This window comes from Sceloporus occidentalis, unplaced genomic scaffold (genome assembly GCF_023333645.1).
Source record: "Sceloporus occidentalis isolate IW3139 unplaced genomic scaffold, rSceOcc1.0.p SCAF_151, whole genome shotgun sequence".
NCBI lineage: Eukaryota > Metazoa > Chordata > Lepidosauria > Squamata > Phrynosomatidae > Sceloporus > Sceloporus occidentalis.
In genome coordinates, this window is record NW_028317131.1 from 2,327,975 (window position 1) to 2,351,881 (window position 23,907).

Below are 23,907 nucleotides of genomic sequence, written 5' to 3' on the forward strand. Positions count from 1 at the left end.
TAGTGCGATACCAACTTTTTATTGGCGTCTCAGAGGTAATAGTACCGTTGCGATATAATATCTCTTGTGAATTATACATTTTTGCTGATCTGAATTTAGGATTAGAGATAAAATATAGACACGTCTGGAGGCTTGTCCGGAGACTCAGGTTGAAGCTCCGCTTCTCCGGGTCACTAAGGGGAACCTTATGTTCGCGGGAGCGGGGTTGAGGGACGCCCAACTCCCTGCCCATTCCCCATTAAAATAACGCGTGTACCACATCAGCTGGGGAACTGCCCACCAATGTCAGCGGGACCTCCTACCCACATCCCGCATGGGGTTTCCAGATAGCCAGAGAGTTCCCAGGTATGCCCCTTAACATTTCTGGAGGGTCTGGTTGTAAGAAATCATTTTTAGACTTTTATTTTGTTCTGCACATTTTAGGCCTAAATGCAACTTGAGTGCTAGGAACATATGGTATCAATTATGTGACGTAGCTTAGAGGGTCTTCTGTGGAATGCCGGTGTATCATATGACTGTTCCAATAGGATTCCTTTACGTATACCCTAACCAAAATGTAAAGGGGTATAAATAGGCATGATTACAAGGGCAAGGTCTCTTTGTTTCTACGCTCTCACCTTCATCTCACCAAGAATATTGAGCCTACAGTATGTTTTATCACCATTTGTTCCAGCATCGGTACTCTAGGAATTGATAATTTGTTATCGAATAAACCTGATTAATAAGACATAGAAGCTGTGGTCTTGATTGCTGTTTGATCACTGGAGAAGTTTAGATATTCAAGACAAAGAATATTCTAACACTGGTGCTGTCAGTGTATGAGGCCACATGCATGACCACCATACCTGGGGACATCCAGGCTCAGACATTCTCTGCGGTCTGGCAAAACCAGAGAGTTCCCAGGCATGATGGCCACCAACCCACCTTAACTGCAAAGGCATGGTGGAGCTACCTTACAGCTTTCTGGACTAGTCAGGGGAAACCGGAGGAGCTCTCCAATTGCCATGTGATCCCCACTTACTACAGAAAAAGGACAATGCCTGAAAATTAGGACTGTCCTTTGGAAACTGGACTGTTGGGAAGTATGCACATGACATCACATATGCTCCGATGTCCTAATATAGAACACCTGCAAGCATCCGAATACCAATACAGTAATGACATCACATTTTGATGACATATTTCCCAGGACGTATATAATACGCGTGTGGCTGACTGGATGTACGACTGAGTAATTGAATCCATACTGCGATTGAATACATCCAACGTGCTCCAGGGGGCAGCACTTTACATGTGCTGGTCAGCAACACGTATTTCACACGGCTTTGGTCATGCATGTGTGATTTAATTAGCGCTTCGGTGTGATGTTTGCCCTTTTGTACAAGTGCATTTCTGATCTATAGCAATAATACATGTGCTGAGACTCACGCTGGGCTCAAATGGGTAATTGTTTTAATACCTTATTTGCCCCGTCGACACATTTTGTGTGGCAGACACGAGCGTGATGCCATAGTATTCTTTAAATTATTAAATACATTAATTATAAATGTTTGCTGCCTTGATGGCCTTTAAAGGGTTCAACAGTAAACATATTTATTTTAGGTTTATAGCACTATGTGGAATTATTAGGTATTAGTGGCTTGTTCTTTGTATAGCATACTTTCCAAACGTCCTGGTTTTTGCTGGACAGTCCTTATTTGTTGGCACCGTCTGGTATTTTGCATTCAGTAGGGATCATAGACCGTTCGGGGGGAATCCTTGCCCTAAGGAGGTTTAAAATCGATGGAGTTCTGTGCTGTTGGATACCTGAAATATTGGTAGGTATGGCAGAAAAGTTCTGTACTCGTGTGCTATACTCACTGCCAAATCATAAGAGCACGCATTTGCACAAAACAGCCCCACTGAGTGGTTTCCTGCCGTTGATTGGTTGTTTCAAGCTCTGGAGCTGCAGCTTCTCCTAATGGTAAATGTTTATTCCCCCATGGATAGAGAATGCATATTGCATGCATATATTGGTGAGGCTGAATGGGACATTTTACCCCTTTGTACAGGAACATCCTCAAACAGTGTGAGAAGATTACCTTTAGGACATACCTGTACGTCCCGTGTTTTTTGTATGCTTGTGCATATGTATTTGGGAGCGCATGAAAACAAACACGAATACCGAAAAAAAAATATGGAGGCGGGTAAACGTACACGAATATCTCCTAGCTTATCTCCCTGGCCCCTTCCTTCAATACAAGTCACTGCCTCTAGCCTATGTTAAGTCTTTGTAGCATTGCAGGGGTTAATGGGAATCCTTAGGATCCCCAGGCCAAGTTGCTCCGAGGTGTACCTTGCCCTGCCCTTTGCCATGGGGGGCTCCAATCCCCGTTCCTCCCAGGCTAAGTTGCTAAGAGACTGGGAGGAGCAAGGCCTGGGTGGTACGTGGAGCTACCTTTAATTGGGTGATGCCAGAGGAACCCCCTGCTGGCAACCAATAGAGTCTCTCTTACAGACCTTTAAAATCCTGGCACCAAAGCTACTGTTACAGCATTAACCCCTGCTAGCAAACCAGCAAAAAGTAAGAGAAAAACGAATACAGAAATACAAATATATTCATATATATATATATATATATATATATTCATATATATATATATATATATATATATATATACAAATATTCGCCCGAAACGAACACGGGAACAAAGGAATTCAAAGTTTTTTCCCCCCTGAACACGAAGACTTGGCCGGCGCCCAAGCCGCAGCAGCCCCTGCATGGGAGAACCGGCTGTCTATTGACAGCAAGCACCGGTATATGATTACAAAAAGAATGCCCAATCCCGGAATCTAAAAAACTATACTAGTTTTTTAACATTGATAAGCAAGGGGTTAACCTGTTATCTCTCCCCTGCTGTTAACTTGCTGATTGTTGTTGATTGGTTCAGGCAGCATTTGTAAGTGTTGGGGGGCGGGGGGGGCAGAAGACAATGTCAGGACATGGATGAGATGCTGGCCCCGGGAGACACGCATCTCAGCGTATGGCAAGTAGAATCTGACACTTTATCGAAACAATTCCATGTGATGAAAACGGGCGACATGAAGCCTTAACGAACTCAGCTACCCACAAAGCGGCGATGGCGATAGTCTCCGTCCGAATAATCTGGTTATCGCCGCTGAGAAAGCGCATTGATGTGATTATGAGATTCCTGGCGGGGGTGGGTGCAGTTACTCTGTCTCTGATCGCCCTACCCCCAGAGGCTTTTTTTTGTACTTGTTACTTGTTCCAGAGTATTGTGGCGAGGTGTGGGATTTTTCCAGTACGCGGTCAGCAGACTGGATGATCGCAGGTGATATGTCATGTTCCATGTATAGAATGAACGCTCCCGGTAAACAACCTAACAAAGCGATTCTTCCTGCAGCTCCTGTACTGGTTCTCTATAACCCTAACAGTTCCAGAAGAGTGGGAATCACCCAAACCAGTGCCACTCTTATGCTTGCACAAAGGGTACGGGGGATGTCTCTTACTGGCCAGCTATGGATTAGATCGGGGGGTTCAGAGAGCGTCAGGCTTGTATTAGAGTGAAGTGATGCTTTATGGAAGGTCAGTTCAGGACACAGTTATAGCCACCTCCCGTAGCACTGTCACAACGAGCAGAAAACACACAGTAATAATAAGTATAAACATAATATATGCCACAACAGAAGGAAATGATCGCTCTGCGTTTGCAGTGTTGGGATGTATGCTGAGGTCTTCTAGTGTTGGGATGTATGCTGAGGTCTTCTAGTGTTGGGATGTATGCTGGGGTCTTCTAGTATTGGGATGTATGCTGGAGTCTTCTAGTGTTGGGATGTATTGTGAGGTCTTCTAGCGTGGGGATGTATGCTGAGGTCTTCTAGCGTTGGGATGTATGCTGAGGTCTTCTAGCGTTGGGATGTATGCTGGGGTCTTCTAGTGTTGGGATGTATGCTGAGGTCTTCTAGTGTTGGGATGTATGCTGGGGTCTTCTAGCGTTGGGATGTATGCTGAGGTCTTCTAGCGTTGGGATGTATGCTGGGGTCTTCTAGTGTTGGGATGTATGCTGAGGTCTTCTAGCGTTGGGATGTATGCTGGGGTCTTCTAGCGTTGGGATGTATGCTGAGGTCTTCTAGTGTTGGGATGTATGCTGGGGTCTTCTAGCGTTGGGATGTATGCTGAGGTCTTCTAGCGTTGGGATGTATGCTGGGGTCTTCTAGTGTTGGGATGTATGCTGAGGTCTTCTAGTGTTGGGATGTATGCTGGGGTCTTCTAGCGTTGGGATGTATGCTGAGGTCTTCTAGTGTTGGGATGTATGCTGGGGTCTTCTAGCGTTGGGATGTATGCTGAGGTCTTCTAGCGTTGGGATGTATGCTGGGGTCTTCTAGTGTTGGGATGTATGCTGAGGTCTTCTAGTGTTGGGATGTATGCTGGGGTCTTCTAGCGTTGGGATGTATGCTGAGGTCTTCTAGCGTTGGGATGTATGCTGGGGTCTTCTAGTGTTGGGATGTATGCTGAGGTCTTCTAGTGTTGGGATGTATGCTGAGGTCTTCTAGCGTTGGGATGTATGCTGAGGTCTTCTAGCGTTGGGATGTATGCTGAGGTCTTCTAGCGTTGGGATGTATGCTGGGGTCTTCTAGTGTTGAGATGTATGCTGGGGTCTTCTAGTGTTGGGATGTAGGCTGAGGTCTTCTGTTAGATTTCTCAGCGCTGTCGAGTTTCTCAGAGACGATGGCTTATCTAAGATGTGATCATTTCCTAAAACGCATGCTGTAGGTGGGCTCACAAAATGTAATTAAAACGTCCTTCCACAAGACAGGAAACCACCATAATTTGGCACCGGATATAATCTTCCACAACCCCCGGGTAAAGCACAATACCTTATTGTAACCTCAGGCCAGAGGCGGCTTTTGTCAAGATAATAGATAATATTAGACAATAGTCTTAAGGTGTTACAATAGACTCTTAATTACGCGGCTCTTTGATGTGACTTGATTAATAAACATAAGGCTGGCTTTATAGCTGGGGGCCGGCATGGCTTGTGTGGACATTTAGCATTTTATGGGCAAGGACAAGAATTATAGTCCTTGCTCCAGTAGAATAGACTAAATCAAGGAACTTGGACTTTTAACCAATTAGTGATTTAATCCTCGGTATTATGGATTTTTTTCAGTACTCTAAAGATTTATGTGTGGTGTTGTTTCAGCTTCATTGATACCTCCCAACTGTCCCACCTTGCACAAGACAGCCCCGATTGTGTCACCGTATCCATCTGTCCCACTGAGCTCTACCTCATTTCCTCTTTTCAGGACAGTGGTAGAGCTCTGCGGGACAGCATTCCTGTGGCCCCCATTTAATTCTCAGGTGCATGGGACACGATCCTCGATCCAAGATCATTTGGCCCTCTCCAGCTTCCTTCCTGACCGGGAGGCCTCCTGGTAGCTTGCAAAATCATTGTGTGAGTACAGAGCCCACAAATGGCATCCAACGTCCCGTATGCTGCATGATGCCAAAATGCGACAAATTCACTTATTTACAGCCATACGCATCTTCACCCAAGTGGCGTCTGATGTCATCAGAGGAGGTCACCCTGCCTGTTAGCTCTGTGGTCCAGCTGGGAGAGGCGACGCTGGAGCTCTCTAAAGACCGAAGAAACAGAAACCTGTATGCATGGGGGGCGGGGGTGGGTGCAAGGAATCAAGGATACCCACGAAAAACACCTAAAATTAACTAGCTAAGCACACAACACTAGGTATTGTACCGAGTACACAACTATAAAACCTACAAAAAAAACTCATGGGAGTTCCCCTCTGACTGACCCATTAGAAGAAGTCTATAGAGACTCATCAGCGCCTCCTGGTAGTTGGAGCTCAGAAGATCGGAGCGCTTGGGTAATACAACTGACACACCAGGTGTTATGGGTCTGACCCAAGAGAAGCAGGTGGAGACATTTCACCTTCTTCACCTGCCTTTGGAGTACTTTGAAAGGATAGTAAGCTATAAAGCTGCTTGTAAAACATGGACTTCAAACTATATAACAGTCTCTTTAGTCTTTAACCCTTTGCGTCTGCTATAGCCCAATATAGGCATGCCTGGACTGTATGGGAAATAATGAAGTATTTAGACAATCGACACCCATTGGTTCAGTTTTCTTTTCTCTGCTAAAGTACCGAACATAATGGAGTAATATTAATACTTTGTGTTCTTCCTACGAGTTATTTTTCCTTTCCGTGGCAGGAGAGACTTGGTAAGATGATAGGGCCAGCAGATGGTGGGTGCTTCAGTGTGAGCCGCCATGCAGCGCTCTGTGTCCTTCTGTGAAAGTCACAGACGTTCTATTCATCGGAAGTCATGCACGGAATGATCAGTTCCAATTGCAACTCATCTAAATGGGCGCTCATAACACTCATTTTATTACTCATTATTACCTCTGTGTTAAGCGCCACTTCACCGGGTCTCCAGGTCACCGTGGGGAAACCCCGGGTCACAGGAGTGGTGTTGCGGCAGCCCCATTTCTTGCCCACTTCCACACCAAAAACTGTTTTTCCTGCGGCATCAGCCTGGACCGCCCACTGATGTCCACTGGACCACCAACCGAGATCAGCAGGACCTCCTACCCGTATTCCCATAATGGGGCTCTTGGTAGCCATAGTCAAAAAGTTCCTAGGTGTACCGGTTTGGCCTGTGGCCCCCGGGAATCTGAGCTGATTTCCGGACCTCTGGGGAAGTGTTTTTTATCTATGGGTGGGGAGGAGTTATGGGACAACTCCTTGGGTTTAGTCCACTCTGCCACCATTCACAGAGCGCTGACCCCCGCATGACGTCGCTCCTTCCAAACTTGGCTCGGTCCCTTCCTCCTCATAAGTAGAGGGAGACCTCTGGATGACCAGCATTGGGAAGTTCCCAGATATACTAAATGCTCAGTGTATAGATGAAAATGCTTCACAGTATGAAGTAATCCAAACTATCCCATTTTAAGTGGGGCAGTCCTGATTTTCAGGGACTATTCAGCCATCCTAGCAAATTGCCCCACTGCTCATAAGACAACAAACAGAGCTTTAGAATCAATCAGGGTCTGTGATTTGCAGCGTAGATCTCAATCACAGCTCCCACGCGGCACCCATCGAAGTGGGGCGCCATGATATGACATCAGCAGCGACCGCTCAGTTCCTCGGTGCCGTGCATGGCTACACAGATACTGAACAGTTAACTGCACACGTTCTCTCTCGCACTGGAGGAGTTAATGACATTTTTATTTTAGAATGAAACAGCGTCCAAAAATCAGAACACTATCTCGTCTTATCAGCCCCGTCGCAAAAACTATTTCAAAGTGGACGTGTGATAAAAAATAATAATAATAATAATAATAATATAATATACCAGCAAACTGATTGTTTAGATATTGTACATTTTTAAAATATATTTATCTGATTCCAGACCCCATCTCCGCTGGAAAGCAAACATAGAACAAGGTACACATTGTATTCCAGATATGTTTTGGGCGTCGTGGGGCTCATGATTGGTCAGTTTTAATATAACGATTACTAAGAAAACAGTCATTTCTGCACCCTGAAGGACTGGGGTGGATTTCGTGAATTGCGAGTTGGTTCATTTCTTCTCACCAAAGTAAAAGTGCCGTATTCCACGAGAAACAGCAAATTCCCTGAATCTTCAGCTCAGGTGAGTCCTGTTAAAACTAAAGCTCTCAATTCGACATCATCTTTCTGCAAGTCACACGTTAGTAAATCCATCCCGTATTGGTTTATAAAATCTGCCTTTGATTCTTTTTCTGTAATTTCCAGTAAAACTGGTTACGCACTCACATAAACAGTTTAAAAATGTTTACATATTTAAAAAAAACTATATATACTTCTTTTTTGATCAACGCAAGACATTTATTGTATGTTACATGCACGCAAGACATGCAGGTTCTTGTCCTAAGCGTAAAACATCGGTTAACCTCTTCACGGCAGTAAAAACTTCCATGACACTGCAGATAAAACCAAATAAACATGTTGCATATGGTCTCTCCATTTGGCAGACCTAAAAGTTTACTGGCAACTTTATATCAAATAAAACAAAGTTAAAAAAAAAAACTATAAAAAAAATATATACAAATGTAGCAAAGCCAGGTGGAACTTATATATATATATATATATTTTTTTTATTTTTTTTATATATATATTTTATATATATATATATATATATTTTATATATAATGTATATATATATAATTAATTTATATATGTATATATATTATATATATATATAATGTGTGTGTATATATATATATATATATATAATGTATATATTATATAGATATGCTTCAACAAAAAAAAAAGCTTTTTAGGTTCTCAAATTTCTGCTTATTTTGTTGTTTTATTTAATTTCCACCCCGCCTGAAAATTTATGACACTAATCCAGGGGCGTTTATGTATACAGCCTGCAGGCAACGAGCCCCAGACCAGCCAGTGTGAGTTTGGGAGAGAAGCCCGTAGTAATTACTGGCTAACGCTCACATTCCCAGTTGTATAAACTTGCCCCCCCCCAGCTGTATGATCAAGACCCAACACATCCTCGCTGATCGCTCTTTCAGCCTGTGCTTTCTTTGGGCTCAGCGTCTTCTCCTAAAAGGAGCTGAGGTATGTCTTCTGCTGTCCTGCTCTGGATTTTGGGTTGATTTTTTGGTATATTTGGTTTGGTCTTTAAAGTAGAGATGTAGAATTGTAACGTGTTAGTTGCGGAGAGAGAGAAAGAAAAAAAAAATTGGTAAAGATGATACCTTTATTGGCACTAGATTGCAAGCTTTTAAGAGTACTTCGGTCTCTAAGCGTAAAGTGGCGGTAGTGATGCCCATCACACAACTTTAGGTACCGATAATTGAGGACCGCTGATCACAATGACACCCAGAAACATCTTTCGCAGATTTCAAGCACTGGTGGTCTTATAGGACGGTGGAATGATCTGCTAGAGAAGAGGTTAAAGGAGGGAACATCCACTTGGAATTCATCGGTTCCTCTACAGGCAATAAAGTGAGTATCTGCATAGTAATGGAGAAGTGCGGGGAGGAGAAAGCATATGCGTCTCCCCAAGGGTATTCTTTGTGAGTTTATAGTTGGAAGGAGAGGAGCGAGCCATCGATTCCATAACACAGATATGGCATCTGGCTGAGAGTCTGGGAGATCCCCCATACACCGGTGTGGTCACACTCCCAGTCCTGTTATTTTGAGGCAGTCTGCTGATATTGAAGAGGACTGGGGTCTCGCGTAACTGGATGAATTTATCTTCAGCCCAAACGAGTGTCCCCTTGTAAATCCACGCACAACTCTCACAACCAGCCAGCACTGGCTCGCGTGAGCGTTACTTTCTGCTCGTGTACAGAAAGCGTTCCCATTGCTTTCAATAAATTGGCTGCTTCAAGCAACCAAACGCTGCCTGAAACTCAAACTGTAGCAGTGTAGCTTGGGAGCTGCAGCTTCTCCTAAAGGTAAGTGGTTTTTTCCATTCTACAGCTAAAGAATGCATGTTATAAAGTACTTCTCATATACATCCTATTATACATTATATACTCTGATGAGGCTACCTGGTGTAGATTCTTGTATTTAATACTGTTGGGCTTATTAACTAAAAGGAGGGTTGACAGGAGAGTTCTATGCTTTCAGAACCTTCACTTCACTATACACTATGAAGGTACAATCCCAGTGAGCCTGACCGGCCCTGTATAATGTATAGTTTAAAATAAAGGGCTCCTTACACTTTGAATTATACATTATACAGGGCCGGCTCAGCACTCTTTGCTGCGTTGGTCCTACATAATGAATAGAGGGAGAGAAATGTTTATGCGTATGAGTTTTGCCACCCCAGAAGCTCATATTAGATAACCCTAACCTAAATTAATTTACAAGCCATGGCTCCTTCCTTTTACACCTATAGGTGGAGGGCATAATCCCTGGGACGCAGGTAAATACCCCGCAGGGCTTATTGTTCCAGTTTAATGATCAGCCCTGGTGCATGGGGTCATTCTCTCACTGGGGTTAAAACATTTAAACATATCTTGCATTAGTGTATTTGCCCCAATTACCCCTGACATACAAGTATTGTGGATCTGCATAAAGTATTGCCCCAAGAATATTCACAGTGACATGCCACTGGAGCATTTGGCCAGGGGGCCAGTCCAGGCCTGATAAGCGGGTCAGAAACGCCTCTCCTAAAACAATAGTGTCCCTCTGGCCATGCGGAATACTGAGAGGAACACCAGACTTCACCAGCCTTCTCTCTATCCCATGTTATATGACTATTTAGATTGTAAGCTCTTCGGTGCCAGAACCTAAAACCATTTATTATGTAACGGAATGACTGTGCGCCAGCCTGGAGCCCAACTATACCACAGAAAATGTTTAGGAAACAAATCTGAAAGTCTAATTGCAGTTTTGCCGACAATTATCAGATTTGTAAACCAAGAGCGGCCGAGCCCCGAGTACCTCATTGCAGTCCAGTTAACTGATATTCTTCTCTTTACCGCAGCTGGGACTTTTGTCGTTTGGTGACATCTCGCTTGCCCTTGTGTTGATGATGAAGTCCTTCATGTCCACGCTCTTCTGGTGGGGCTTTGCGTGCCTTCTGTGTCCCGCTGGCTCATTCCCCTTCATCCTCACCCAGCTCAGCACCCGCAAAAGCAGCTGTAAGTCCATCCCAAGCAGCATGACCCTGTGCCACAATGTAGGGTACAGCGAAATGCGTCTACCTAACCTCCTTGGCCACGACACCATGAAGGAGGCGTTGCAGCAGGCTGGCTCGTGGGTGCCACTTCTCACCAAGCAGTGCCACGCGGACACCAAGAAGTTCCTGTGTTCCTTATTTGCACCGGTGTGTCTGAGCGACATGGAGGAAGCGGTGTATCCATGCAGGTCGCTCTGCGAGGCAGTTCGGGATGGCTGTACCCCTGTCATGGCTGCATTTGGATTTCCCTGGCCTGAGATGTTTAACTGCACCCAGTTTCCACAGGGGAATGAACTTTGTGTGCCCCCTGCTGGTACAGATGAGAAGCCCCAGATAGCAAAGGAAGGTAAGTGTGTGCATCTGTGCTGGTGTGAGGAGATCCCGAAAACCTTAACAAGGGACATTGAGTCTCTAGGTACCAAAGCTAATACCGAACCAAGCTCCTTTCTTAAAGCACTTTAATCCAGAAAAGGTCATACAGGTGGTTATATTTTGACCGTATACAAAAAGCCCGGTTTAGGACAATTGCCTCGTTGTTGGGGTTTTGGTTTATTCCATTTAAGAATATTTTTTTTACAGATCTCAAGTTTCTGAGAACCTCTGAAATAAAAAAAACATTGGAGCTTTCAATGGACCTCGTGATACAAACCGATCTGTTTCCTGCATTGTATTGGGAATATGTAAATATTAATTTTTTTTGTTGCTAAAATAGTTTTCTTTCCCAGAGGTCCCATGTGCCGCCTGCCATAGCCTTGGAGATGCCGATAAAGAATTCCTGCAGGAGTTCTGTTCTAGGGATTTTGGTGAGTAACTAAAAGGCAAAAACCAGCCGCCTCTAGGTTCCCAAATCAAAGAGAAAATAATAAAGACTACACATTGAAACAAACACATAGAAAGGAGTAAATACAACTGACGTTAAATACCATACCATAATAAGTTTATGGAAGATAAGATTTTTGGCTTTAACTTATGCTGTCCACGTGGTTGTGTTTTCCAGCTATGAAGATGAACGTCCGCTCGGTGTCCACCATGGAAGGGGATGTCATGGTGATTCCAGAAGTTAAAAGCAGGACAGTGTACAAGTCCAAAGGCTGGACCGACGAAGAGATAAAAAAGACAGTTCTCTGGCTGAATGACGGCGACAACTGCCTCTGCCCCGATATCCAGGAGCCGGGGGTAACCGTGCTGGTTTTGGGGCACAGGGTAGATGACAAACTGGTCATCTCCTGGGTCAGGAAGTGGGATAAAAGTGAGAAGGAAACAAAGAGGTTTTCAAGAACAGTACGCAAGCTACAGTGCTAGAAACGAGCGACAAGTATACCTTTGTATGGAAGGTGTCTGCTACGTGTAAGTAGACCGAGAGCTGTTAAAAGCCCAATGTTCTTCTGCAACCACCCAGGAGTAAACTCTAGGGCCTTCAAAACTTGAAGGGTTCTTGGGATTTTTTTATGGTCTCTGGCAGCTTCTGTTCTCCCTGCTCCTTGAACATAAATGTTTTTTTGAATACACCAAGCGGACCGTCTATCTAATTACAACAAAGTCCCAAAATTCAGACAACTTCAAGTAAAAATTACATTTGAACTCAAAATGAATGACCCACAAAAGGCTGGGAATGCTTAATCGGAGATACGTTGACTACGTTGCATGTGAAGCTGAGAAAACGTGGCCTGTCCTATACTATGTCCTATAATTAATGATTGCGAAACCACAGATGACATTCCCACCAAAAACAAATGATATTTGGAAGCTTGGTGCTCACTCGGCGTGTGACTGATCTACCCCAGAACCATTCATTGTTACCCTCAGCGGATGACCTCACAGAACATTCTTAAAATAATCTATTGTATCTTTTTTTTTTTAATGTTAATAATTCTTAAATGGAACGTAATTATTTTATGGATTTTGTAGAACAGGTCAGATTTTTTTTGTTTGTTTTTTTTCTCCCCCCGATACACTAGCGTCTCAGAACACGTTTTATTTATGCAGCAATTGGTCAATGGAAGTGGCTAAATGAGCTCCAATGCTTTCTACCAATCTGCCCCCCCCCCCGAATGTTGTAAATGTTTTAATTTTTTATTTTTTTTTATAGATAATGACAATTGAACTGAAAACCAGTCCTGCTAAATATTCAGGGGTTGTGTTTTTGCTCCAATTATTATTATATTGATTTTTTATTTTATTTGCGAGATTATTAAACTGCCTGTTTAAAAGCCATTAGAATAATGCTTTATTTTTATTTTACTATTTTATTTCTGTATATTTTAATTACACATGTAATTGTCTTATGGGTGATTCCAATTTTTATATAAAAATATAAGAATTTCCTTGAAGGTTACAGTAAATACATTTTACCTGGTGAAGCACAAGGGGAAAAAAATTAAATAAATGGCCTTAAACACCAAAGTGTAATTTTATAATGTATATTTTTGTTTGGTACAATAACCACCAAAAATGAACAAAAGAAATCGTAAAATGAATATGAGGGAATAATAATCACGTAGAACCCGAGGACTTGTGATTTTCACAAAATGTGCGTTTCTGATACAAATAGATTGCTTATTTTGATATTTAAGCTCCATAATAGGTTTATTTAGTGTTTCCAACTGATCAATGTCAAGGATTTTTATGCGACGTTGTCTTGATAGATATTAACATAACAATGGAAATAATTTAAAAGTCAAATAATGTTTTATTTATATTTAATTTCAAGAATTTTAAATCAATAATTTTTATGCAACATTGTTGCTTCTTGGTAGATATTAACATAACAATGGAAATAATTTAAGACAAATAATGTTTTATTTATATTTCATTAAAAAACCCATTTTTTTTATTGTTCAAGGAACAGAAAGATATGGGTCTCAAAAGAGGGACCCTCCAAAAGCGGTATGGGGCAGTATACATATTATCCACTTTCTATTGGTCAATATAGATCTGTAGCCAAAACGTTTTTCCTATTATATACCCCCCCTTTCAAATTCAAAAATACTGTATAACGTCTTCTTTGTTCACTCTTCCAGCTGGTACGCGGTTAAATGTTACTACATACACCACCTTTCCTTTAAGCCACTTAAGAGTTAAACGTCTGGCTTTGCTTCCCACCGCTGAGTTCCAGAAGAATTTAATCCCCGAACATGTTGATGCAGAAATACTTTTTTTTTTTTTTTTTTACACAAAAAAAAAAAAGGTCTGAGCTAAAACCTGTTAACGTCAAATAAAGCCGTGTTCCTTAACATTGGCCCTATTCATTAGCCCAGGCCCTCGGGGCTCGTAGCTCAGGGTTTCCCTCCCCTCCTGTTTGGATACGCAGTCATTAACATTAACCAGATGTTTTAGACACATATGTGCGTATAAAGCAAAGAGAGATTTTTTTCTTGTCCGAAAGTTCAGGAAAGTTAACTCCTAGAGATTTGTATTCCAGTTTCAATAATAGAAAATTGTCCTAATATATGTGATCTAGCTGTATTGTGTCATCTCTGAATACAATAGATTTTCATTGTGACACGCTTTTACATGCTAACACTCCACCATAGGAATGGCATAAGCAGTCGTTTAAAGAGGGATCTTCTTAAAGGGGGGCCCTCAGCATTATAAGATTATATAATGGGCACATGTTCATAAACTTTATATTTAAACTTTAATAAAGAAAAGTAATTATAACCCTAGGCTATTGCAGGATTATAAAAAATTATAGAAAAAAAAGAAATAAAAAGTGCAAGGAATGATCCTCGGGGCTATTAGTGCGCCAGCAATGTCAACGAAAGGTGCGTCCCTCGCCCCAAACACATGAAGCGACCAGAGGACGGCACCTTCCAGCGCTATGGAATGTGCTGGCGCTATATAAATATACGTAATGTAATGATGGGATCGTCCCCTCTCCCAGGTAATCTCTTGATCTTGGCCGAAAGGCTAGGTTTTATTCATAACCCTATTAAATGTAAGAAATTTAAATGTCCGTTGAATAACACAGAGGGTGGGAAAGTACAAGTTGCTTCAACATACAGAGAAACCAGGTGGATAAACCGTTAACATCAAAAATGTCTTTAAAATATCCAAAAATGTAGATTTGACAGCTTAACGTCAAGTTTCATCATATGTGTTCCCGCAGCGACCGGTAGCGTGTAGCTGTCTGTCATGGCTTTAGTATCTGAAGAGTAACACGACCTGGTGTTCTCAGGTATCATTCTCTGTTCATTCATCTACATCAGACTCTAACGAGCCAAGGAGTTCTCATTAATTATCGATGCAGAGTCCATCTCACTTAAGGGTGATGACCGATGATTCTTCTGGAGAGGAGGACGGGACGGTCCGCCAGAAAGCTCTATCGCCAACGTCTAGCAAGGTAACAACTTAGCTGGGGCAATGTACCTTACGTAGGACCAAAAAAGTAGAATGGGGTTATTTAATTGAGGCATGGGGTAGATGGGGTGAGCCATGTCAACGGTGTTTAGGGAAGGGGGCATTATAATTAAGGACAATGTAGAAAAGGGAATCTGGAACGTTAAATGCAATAACTCTGATAGAATGAGCAAAAGGCAGCTGAGATCTGTGGCAAAACTGGCTTATCAATGGATTGCCTACCCTGAGGTCCTCTTCCTCCCCGACGCTTACAAAGGCTGTCTGAACTAGGCAATTAAACAACAGGACTGTGTTAGCAATGAGGAGGAATAATCACGCAGACAGGTATCTGATATAGAGCTTACTTTCCTCTTTGCAAATATTACATAGGCTTATCTATGAATGCAAACCTGTAAAATATAAGATATGGGACGGTTATCTGCTGGTCTGCTAATAAATAATCCCAAATTAATTGTGTAGCCGTTACGGGTAATTATAAATGTTAATCTAGAGGTGGGATTGATACATTTCGACGTGAAGAATATCCGTCTGCAAAGTTGTATAAAATAAGTTGCAAAGTTACGTTCCTCAAAACCACAAATGATCTACGTTGAAGGCACGTTGTGTTTCAAGACTAAATGGCAATTATAAGGGAAGCGAACAACTAAGATGTGTCCCTGTTTGTGTCCCTACAGACCCCACTTCTCAGCATGGTCTCACCAGCAATCGCCTTGGCCTTCATCCCATTTCTCATGACCGTGATAATCCGTTATCGCCATTACTTCCTCCTCTTCTACCGGGCTGTGCTGCTGCGTAAGATCAGGGACTACATGACCGGCATCCCACGGGAGGAGAGAGCTTTCCAGTACGTCATTACGCACGCCATTCCCGGAGACCCCCAGCACCTTCTCAACACCTTTGACCACTACAGTTACCACTGTGAACACCTGGCGAACGTCGGACCTCACAAAGGTGAGAGCTGTGGGGTATCCTCACGAGATAACGAATTTGGTGAATTTATATCCGTAATATAAATCTGGAGATGGAATGGATTCAATGAGAAGAGTTTAACGTTCTTCTTTTATGAAGGGACACTCAGGTGTTCCATGCGGCACCACCTCTATGACATGTAACTTGTATGGCAAAAGCACATCACAAAGCTTTTGTGTCACATGACAATTAAACATTCCCTGCAAAAGTGTGAATAAGGCAAACGTATAGAAGAAAAATTGTGGTAAGGATTTGAGTACCAGAAACTATGTAATGAAATGATATAACATCCACCAGAGTAGGTGGAACTGCACCTTTAAAGAGTTCTCTCAATTCAGATTCTCCAACATTAATTCGTACCACTATATACAAAATGGTATATTTATCATACAAAAAAATATATATATTTTTTTTTTTAGTAATGCAAAATAACTAGAAGCCGGGAAATGCAAATATTAATAACTTAAAACATAAAAAAAAAAAATAATATTTGGGTTTTTTCATACTGGATTTAATTCTGTATCTATTTACTTTTGAATTGCCTTTTTTTTTTTAAAGTTGAAATAAAGGTTAAGGTTTCTTTTTATATAAAATATACTGCAAGTGCTGAATGTGGAGCAGTTCCCATAGAAACCAAATGAACTGCCCCTACATTTAGCACTTATAGCCCTTGATCTGCTGTTTATAAAGACCCTACTGAATGTAGAAACACTGACATATTCTAGATTGTAAGCTCTTTGAGCCGGGCCCTCCTCACCTGTTGTCTCTGTAAGTCAATTTGTTATGTTACATACTACTTGTTGTGTCCTGTCTACCCATTGTACAGCGCTACGGAATATGATAGCACTATATATAATAACAATAATCACATGGGAATATTTCTTTATGAACCCAGGGAAAATTCTGGACCGTCTGATTTATGAAAATGCCCCACTTAATGTACTGGAGTTAGGCACATACTGTGGATACGCCACCATAATCATCGCCCAGGCTTTGCCCCTAGGCGCGCGGCTCTATACCGTCGACGCCAATCCCGGGAAGGCGGCTGTGGCTGAAAAGGTCATCCGATTGGCCGGCTTTGATGACGACACGGTACGTTATTTTAAAGAGAGATACGATCTGCAATTACAAGCCAAAAATGTGGCCAATTTTATTTAGCTGAGATAATTGCAGACCTTAACGATAATGCAAATCTACCTGTGCGCAGACAGGAAAAACCTTACATTTTAGACTTTAATGAATGCTTGAAAAAAATATGAATTGCTCTGTATTATTAAATGTGTTTCTTCTTAACTTACCCATTGTACAGCACTGCGGAATATGATGGCGCTATATAATAACAACTTAAAAAAAGGATTTTTTATAATCTTAGCACAGGTGTACTAAATTATGGGTGTACTAAATTTTTGTTGTTGGACATTCAGGTTTTATTACTGAAAGAAACCAGAGAATAGGAACAAAGCAGGGCAATAAATGTCACAGGCAGACGTTTTATGTCTTGTGATACTAGTAAAGTAAACAGGAAAGGTGGTTTGTTATTAAATACAAAACGTGGACCTCTAAGGGGATATATATTTATCCCGTGGACCTCTTAAGGGGAGATATATTTATCCCGTGGACCTCTTAAGGGGAGATATATTTATCTTGTAACTAGGAAAATGAGAAAAGACCAACAGAAAACAGATGGGAGATGTTCCGCGGTGAGAGCTGTAAAACTGTGGAATCCACTGCCTGGAGAAGACGCGACTGAGTAGCAATAAATAGAGATAAATGATTGAATTTGCACTTTTTTTTGAGGGTATACACCAATTGCGTGTCACATGATATAGCATAACCCTGTATACTATCCCGTTATATGCAGGTGGAGCTGCTGGTTGGTCTCGCAGAGGAGATTATACCCCAGCTGAAAGACAAACATGGGGTGCAGAAGCTGGACTTTATCTTCATGGACCACGGAAAACGCTGTTACCTCAGAGACCTTCAGCTTTTAGAGGAAGTGGGACTTCTTCAGGAAGGGACCATCATCCTGGCGGACAACGTGCTATTCCCGGGAGCCCCCCACTTCCTGCAGTACGCGAAGACCTCCGGAAAATACCAATGCAAAATACACCGAGGCAATCTGGAGTATTTCCGCTACATCCGGGACGGGATGGCAGAGCTGACTTACACCAAACTGACATGAGACCCCAAAATAAAGACTCTTCAAGTAAACCCGCCTTTTCATTGAGCTTGTCGGTGATCCCAAAAACCATAAAGCTAGAGATTGGGGTATAAATTGCCGAAACCACAAACAGGGCGGTGTTGCCAATAGGGGTCTTGGCATGGGCAAGTTCTGCCCATTACTGCCCCGTTCCTTTCTATCTATGCCCAGAATCCCCCTATTCATGCCCCTACACTGAATTTAGTGACATTTAATTTCCCGCCCTTTCTGTTTCGGACAAAATTCTAAATTTGTTGCCCAAAAATGAGTCAGCGTGTGAGAGAGAGTGCAGCTGCGCGTCTGACAGGAGCGAGGGGGAGCGAGCACGCAGTGCCTTGAATAGACGCTGCCCTAAATTATAATATAATCCTTGCTTGTTTGTAGAGGTAAAAAGAATGCAGGAGCCAAAAACCTATCCCCTATCACTTCGGCTGGGAAGCTGCTCCACTTATCCACCACTCTCTCAGTAAAGTAAATCTTCCTGACATTAAATAAAACCTTAATAGACAAGTAAAAAAATCTCAGGGGTTCTGTGGACCTCAATTTTCTAAATGTTATTCTGCGCTACTGCTGGCTCAACTCAAATATAATAGAATCCTCGTCTGACCACAGATGTTAAAGTACGGGACGAAGCCGTGAAGCCGTCACGGGGAAATGCGTGATGAGCGCCCCCGCAGGCTGATTACAGGTAATGTGTAATGAACAGCGATCGGGATCAATTTGAAACAAATAATTCAAAAAATACTTAAGAAAAAAAATATTTTTTTAAAGAGTTAAAAAAAAGACTAACTAAAATTAAAATATAATAAATAGACTCCAGTGATGTCACCGTGACATCATAAGGGGTACTGTCCAGTTTCAAGAGAGATTCCTGAAGTTTTTAAAGACTTAAAAAGGGATCTCTACAAAAAAAGTGTGATAATAAAATAGATTTTTTGTTAAAAATTACGAACATTTAAAAAAAAAAATAGGTGCCGAACCACTAGAAATATACCTTTAAAAAAAAACTTTTTGGTCCCCAATCCAAAGATCAAGAATAATAAGGGAGCATTTTGCACATAAATGGGGGGATTATCAGTGGGACCTAATTTGTGGAAGAAATCCTAAGTAAATTTGTAAAAATGTGGTGTTTTCTCTATTTTTTGCTGTTTTTTTAAACTATACAAAATAAAAGTTGTATAACGAGAAAGCCCCATCTGTCAGAGAAAGCAATATATAATTTGTGTGGCTACACTAAACACAGAAAAAAGGGAACCATGGGTGAACAAATATATGCTAAAAATGGCAAAAAAGCTCCCGTCGCAAAAAAGTGTCACGAAGGGGTTAAATCTTGTATTTTATTGCTCAGATTTTTTTTTATCAGCAGGAAATAAAACATGGCCGGAGACCCGCTTATAAATAAAGTGTAATGTCAGATCATTTCTTGTGAGGGGTTAATAATAATAACAATTAAAATAAATCTAAATAAATAAAATCATCAGAGAACACTGAGGCCTCTAAAAAGTACAAGAAAAACCTTAAAAAAACTTACAAAAAATTACTGCAGTTTTTCTGAAGTAATACTGCAGTTTTTTGGACATGAAAAAACTGCAATACTGCACATTTACTGCACTTTTTTTTTATATATTGCAAACCTACAGTTGTACTTCAATGTACCGCAGCTTTATTGCATTTGTACTTCCGTACAAAAATAACTGCAGTAAAGCTGCAGTACAGTGAAGTACAAATGCAGTAAAAGTGCAGTAAATGTGCAGTAATACTGCAGTAAAAGTGCAGTATTGCAGTTTTTTCATGTCCAAAAAACTGCAGTATTACTTCAGAAAAAGGGACAGTGCCTAAAAATCAGGACTGTCCTGCGAAACCAAGGACTGTTGGGAGGTATGTTCTTGGCACCAAGAGACTCTATATAAAGAGTCAGAGGTTTGCCAGTGCCTTAGTTACTGTCAGTTAGGTTATCTTGGTATTTTTTCTAGTGGCGGCATAGCTTTGGTGGAGTGCAAGGCATTCTGGTACTCGTTGGGTTAAAGGGAAACATGTTGGTACCGAGCCGCTTATCTCGCTTAACAAAAAGTTACTCTGCCCCCTGAGAACACCGCTCTGTCCAAAGGTACAAGCCGCGCAAAAATCGCTGCGCACCGACAACCCGCGCTACACGAGTCAGCCGCCAGCCACTGGGTACGCAACCGAGCCGTATATATATATATATCTCCCTGAAACGCCGCACCGACCCCTAAACTAACAGGCAGGGGCATAACCAGGGGGCGAGAGGGGCAGCTGGTGAGGGCCGCACTTGAGATTCTCCCGTACCTTCTTCAGGAGGTAGATGAAGGGTGACCATATTTTACTTCTACCACATACATAAAAAAACCACTTTATATTATTTTATATTAATTACTAGGACGCCCAATCTATTAGCAGACATGAGCAGATTCAGATGATTAACCCCTCTATTACCAGACATGAGCAGATTCAGAGAACACACATTCTCTCTTTCTCCTTACACTGAGCTCTGGTGTGAAGGAGAGACTATCAGGTGAGGCTTCTGAACTCTCAGCCAATCAGAAGACCTCCTTCACTCACCTGGCACGTAAAGTCCCATTGTGGGACCCTAGGTGGATGAGACATCAATGCAGGATAAAACCTCTGTCCCTGACCCTAGTTACGGCTCTGATGCCGGATCATGAAAAAAAAAAGACGATTTGGAACTTTTAGGTGAATCGTTATGTCAAAAACAAAAAATGTGGGACCCGTGTAAGAGGTGGAAGCAGCAAACCCGGTTGGAGTGAAAATCACGTCTGCAGGTTTGCGCAAGATCTTCTTCTCAGAAATCATTTCTCCGGTTAGAAATCCTTATCTCTCCAAACCTCATAAACCCTGTCTGTTCTGCTGAAGAATTGATGACGGTGCCCTTTCCGGATCGTTCTATCACCATCGGCGCCCATAAGAATAAAAAAAAATATCAACCCTGCTTGGATGGACGTTATCATCGTTATTATCACGCAGGGTCAGCTTAGCCCTTTCTACAGCAGAAACTCAATGGGGTTGTTCCCTTGACGATGCATACTAAAATCAGCGAGAGCTGAAATGGTCTCCTCTTCTGCATACTCTCGCTTTAGTGAATAAAGCCCTAGGATGTTTATTCACTAAGGCAGGAGCTGGTAGGAGAGTTTGCCGGATAGCTATGAACTTAACCCATTTAATTGCGAAATATGTTGAGTGATGTTGTTTCTTGATTATGGGAGGGGGAGCGTTAAATCCTGCACACAGGTGATAAATGAATCCCCATAGGCAGCTCCATACAGATGGTTAAGAGTCCTCGGGAACACCAGGTAATCTCCACCAAATAAAAATATAGAGAATTTTAATTATAAATACAAATAATGGAAGTTACCGAACTGCCTGACCAAACACATGGCTACAGCGCTACGGAATCTGCAGGCGCTATATAAATAAATGAAAAGGTTATAACCAAGTCCGCTAAACAGGTGCGGAATCCTACGGCCGGCGCAAAGTCCTGACGTTTTGGGACAAGTTTATATATATATATATATATACACATCTATTATAACCCAGTGATGGGTCTGATCTTAATAAATGCCATATCCCGTTAGAATGATATAATATATGCGTATAGATTGTCCGCGTTTCACTCATGGTCGGGGTTGTTCCTTAATTGGAATCATCTAATGATTAATAGAGATCCCATTGAGACCTTTGCTCTTGCCTAGAGGTGTAAAAGTCAAGCATTTAACCGGTTTAAAGCCCTTTCGCTCCTAAACGGCTTCACGGTGAAACCGCGGCATTTTGGACACGGTAAGCGCCAACTTTTGGGGTAAAAAGCATGGAAAAAAAACATGTAACAGATGTGTGGTTGTCGCCTCAGTCAGGTGACGTATGCCTATCCCATGCATGTTTACATTTATTCACTGTGTTAACCTCTACCACTTCTGCTGGGAGGCTGTTCCACTTATCTATCAAACTGAAGTTGTTTTATTGTTTCAGAGGGTGAATAGACTACGTATCTAATGGATTACTATTTTGTGCGAGTAGGTTGTACCGCGCCAGCCCGGACTGGGCATCTGTATACCGGGGCGCTCTCTGGATTTTACCCCGGAGGCTTTGGGTGAAGCGCTGCGTCTCCGGGTCACTAAGGGGAAACTCTGGGTCAACGGAGCGGCGTAGAGGAACGCCCCACTCCCTGCCGCCATTAAAAATAGTGTGCCCAACGTCAGTGGGACCCCCTTGCATCCTGCAAGGTGGGGTAAGAGAAGTTCCTAGGAAACAAAGTTCCTAGCTCCATTCCCAAAGCTTTTTTTTCTTCCCCAACTTACCACCTCTTCTGATAGAAAGTGACCGGCTTCGGGAGTACTTTATCTTCTGAATGGAATAACATGGAGATCGGCCATTAAACTGGTTCTTTTAAATTTAATTTTGGAGTTTATTTGGGGTTTGAAGGAGGACTGCGGCTTCAACTCCCTCCATTCCCTAGTCATCATGAAGCGCTCACAATGGTGGGTTTCTCCATGAGGTAGGTCTGATCTGGCCCTGTATAATGTATATTTCAATGTGTAATAAGCCATTGAAGAACTCTCTGTGAATTACCTATACATTATACAGGGCCGGCCAAGCTCTTCCTGCAGCAGAAGCTCATTGGGGTTGGCTCTTCATAATGTAGCGAAGTATAACGTACGTTACTATGTTACCCGGTCAAAGGTGTGTGCGCACTTTGTGTTATTCATCAGCTCCTTCTGTAAAAAATGCCTATGTAAGCAACTTTGGGGACCTGTGGCAAAGAAACGCACAACTTGTATTTTAAACAGAAGCATCTTGTATCTCCTTATTGCCTGCTGGTATCTGTGACTCCGAGAGGGAGCCTGGCGGTCCTGACATCTCTGAGCTGATCGGCTCCTTTAGGCTCCTTTTGTATTAGGGGCAGTTGAAAGGATGTCCTGCCTCATGGGGTAGAATTTGGAGGGCTTCCTCCGGTCAGAGTCCTCCTCATTTCCCCTTAAGAGCCTTGATGCAGGGATGGCTGGTCCTCGTTGTCCTCATATTCAGGTTCCTAATGTTCAATCCCTACGTTCTTCTTGTTAAGGACAAATGATTTTCTGCCAGTATCAAGGTTATTGTTCTTAGTATAACCATTGGTAACTGAGTGTCCAGGTACTGGTTTTCTAGTCAAGGTCGCAACAATGGCCAGTAAGTCTACATCTCAACACTATTGTTTGCCCATCCATCCAGTAGAGCGTTTGTGAGGTCCGGCACTGACGTTGGACGAGACGCCCGGCTCGCAATCTCCGTTCCTGTTCATCCCAAAGGTGTTGGATGGGGTTGAGGTCTGGGCTCTGTGCGGCCGCTCAAATTCTTCCACCCCAAACTCGTCCAACCATGTCTTTATGAACCTTGCTTTGTGTGCTGGGGGGGGGGTCATGCTGGAATAGAAAAGGGTCTTCCCCAAACTGTTCCCACAAATTTGGAAGCAGAGCATTGTCCAAAATGTCTTATGTTTTGGATCTTACAAATGCTCTACTGGATCAATGGGTAACAATTCCCACAGAAACTCTCCAAGATCGTGTGGAAATCCTTCCCAGAAGAGTGGATATAGCAGCAAAGGGGGACCGACTACGTATTAATGTCTGTGTTTAGAATATGATGTCATCAA

At 42.4% G+C, this 23,907-nt stretch overlaps 1 protein-coding gene and 1 pseudogene across 1 annotated transcript; both read left to right on the forward strand.

Moving 5' to 3' along the window:
• The first annotated feature begins 3,119 nt into the window (after window positions 1-3,119).
• Window positions 3,120-12,019, forward strand: LOC149280639 (secreted frizzled-related protein 2-like). The gene is made up of 5 exons (XM_089500340.1): window positions 3,120-3,200; window positions 7,574-7,678; window positions 10,523-11,063; window positions 11,443-11,520; window positions 11,715-12,019. The coding sequence occupies exons 1-5, from the start codon at window positions 3,120-3,122 to the stop codon at window positions 12,017-12,019; spliced, it is 1,110 nt and encodes a 369-aa protein (XP_089356466.1).
• A 3,746-nt stretch (window positions 12,020-15,765) lies between these two features.
• On the forward strand, window positions 15,766-18,227 carry LOC149280640 (transmembrane O-methyltransferase homolog pseudogene; annotated as a pseudogene).
• The last annotated feature ends 5,680 nt before the right edge of the window (window positions 18,228-23,907 follow it).

What these genes read in the sequence shown, in the direction of transcription:
- LOC149280639 (XM_089500340.1), top strand. Translation starts at nt 3,120, where the DNA reads ATGGCGATAGTCTCCGTCCGAATAATCTGGTTATCGCCGCTGAGAAAG. An exon ending in TCCCTGAATCTTCAGCTCAG is followed by an intron (nt 7,679 to 10,522) that starts GTGAGTCCTGTT and finishes TCTTTACCGCAG; the next exon opens with CTGGGACTTTTGTCGTTTGG. An exon ending in GTTCTGTTCTAGGGATTTTG is followed by an intron (nt 11,521 to 11,714) that starts GTGAGTAACTAA and finishes TGTGTTTTCCAG; the next exon opens with CTATGAAGATGAACGTCCGC.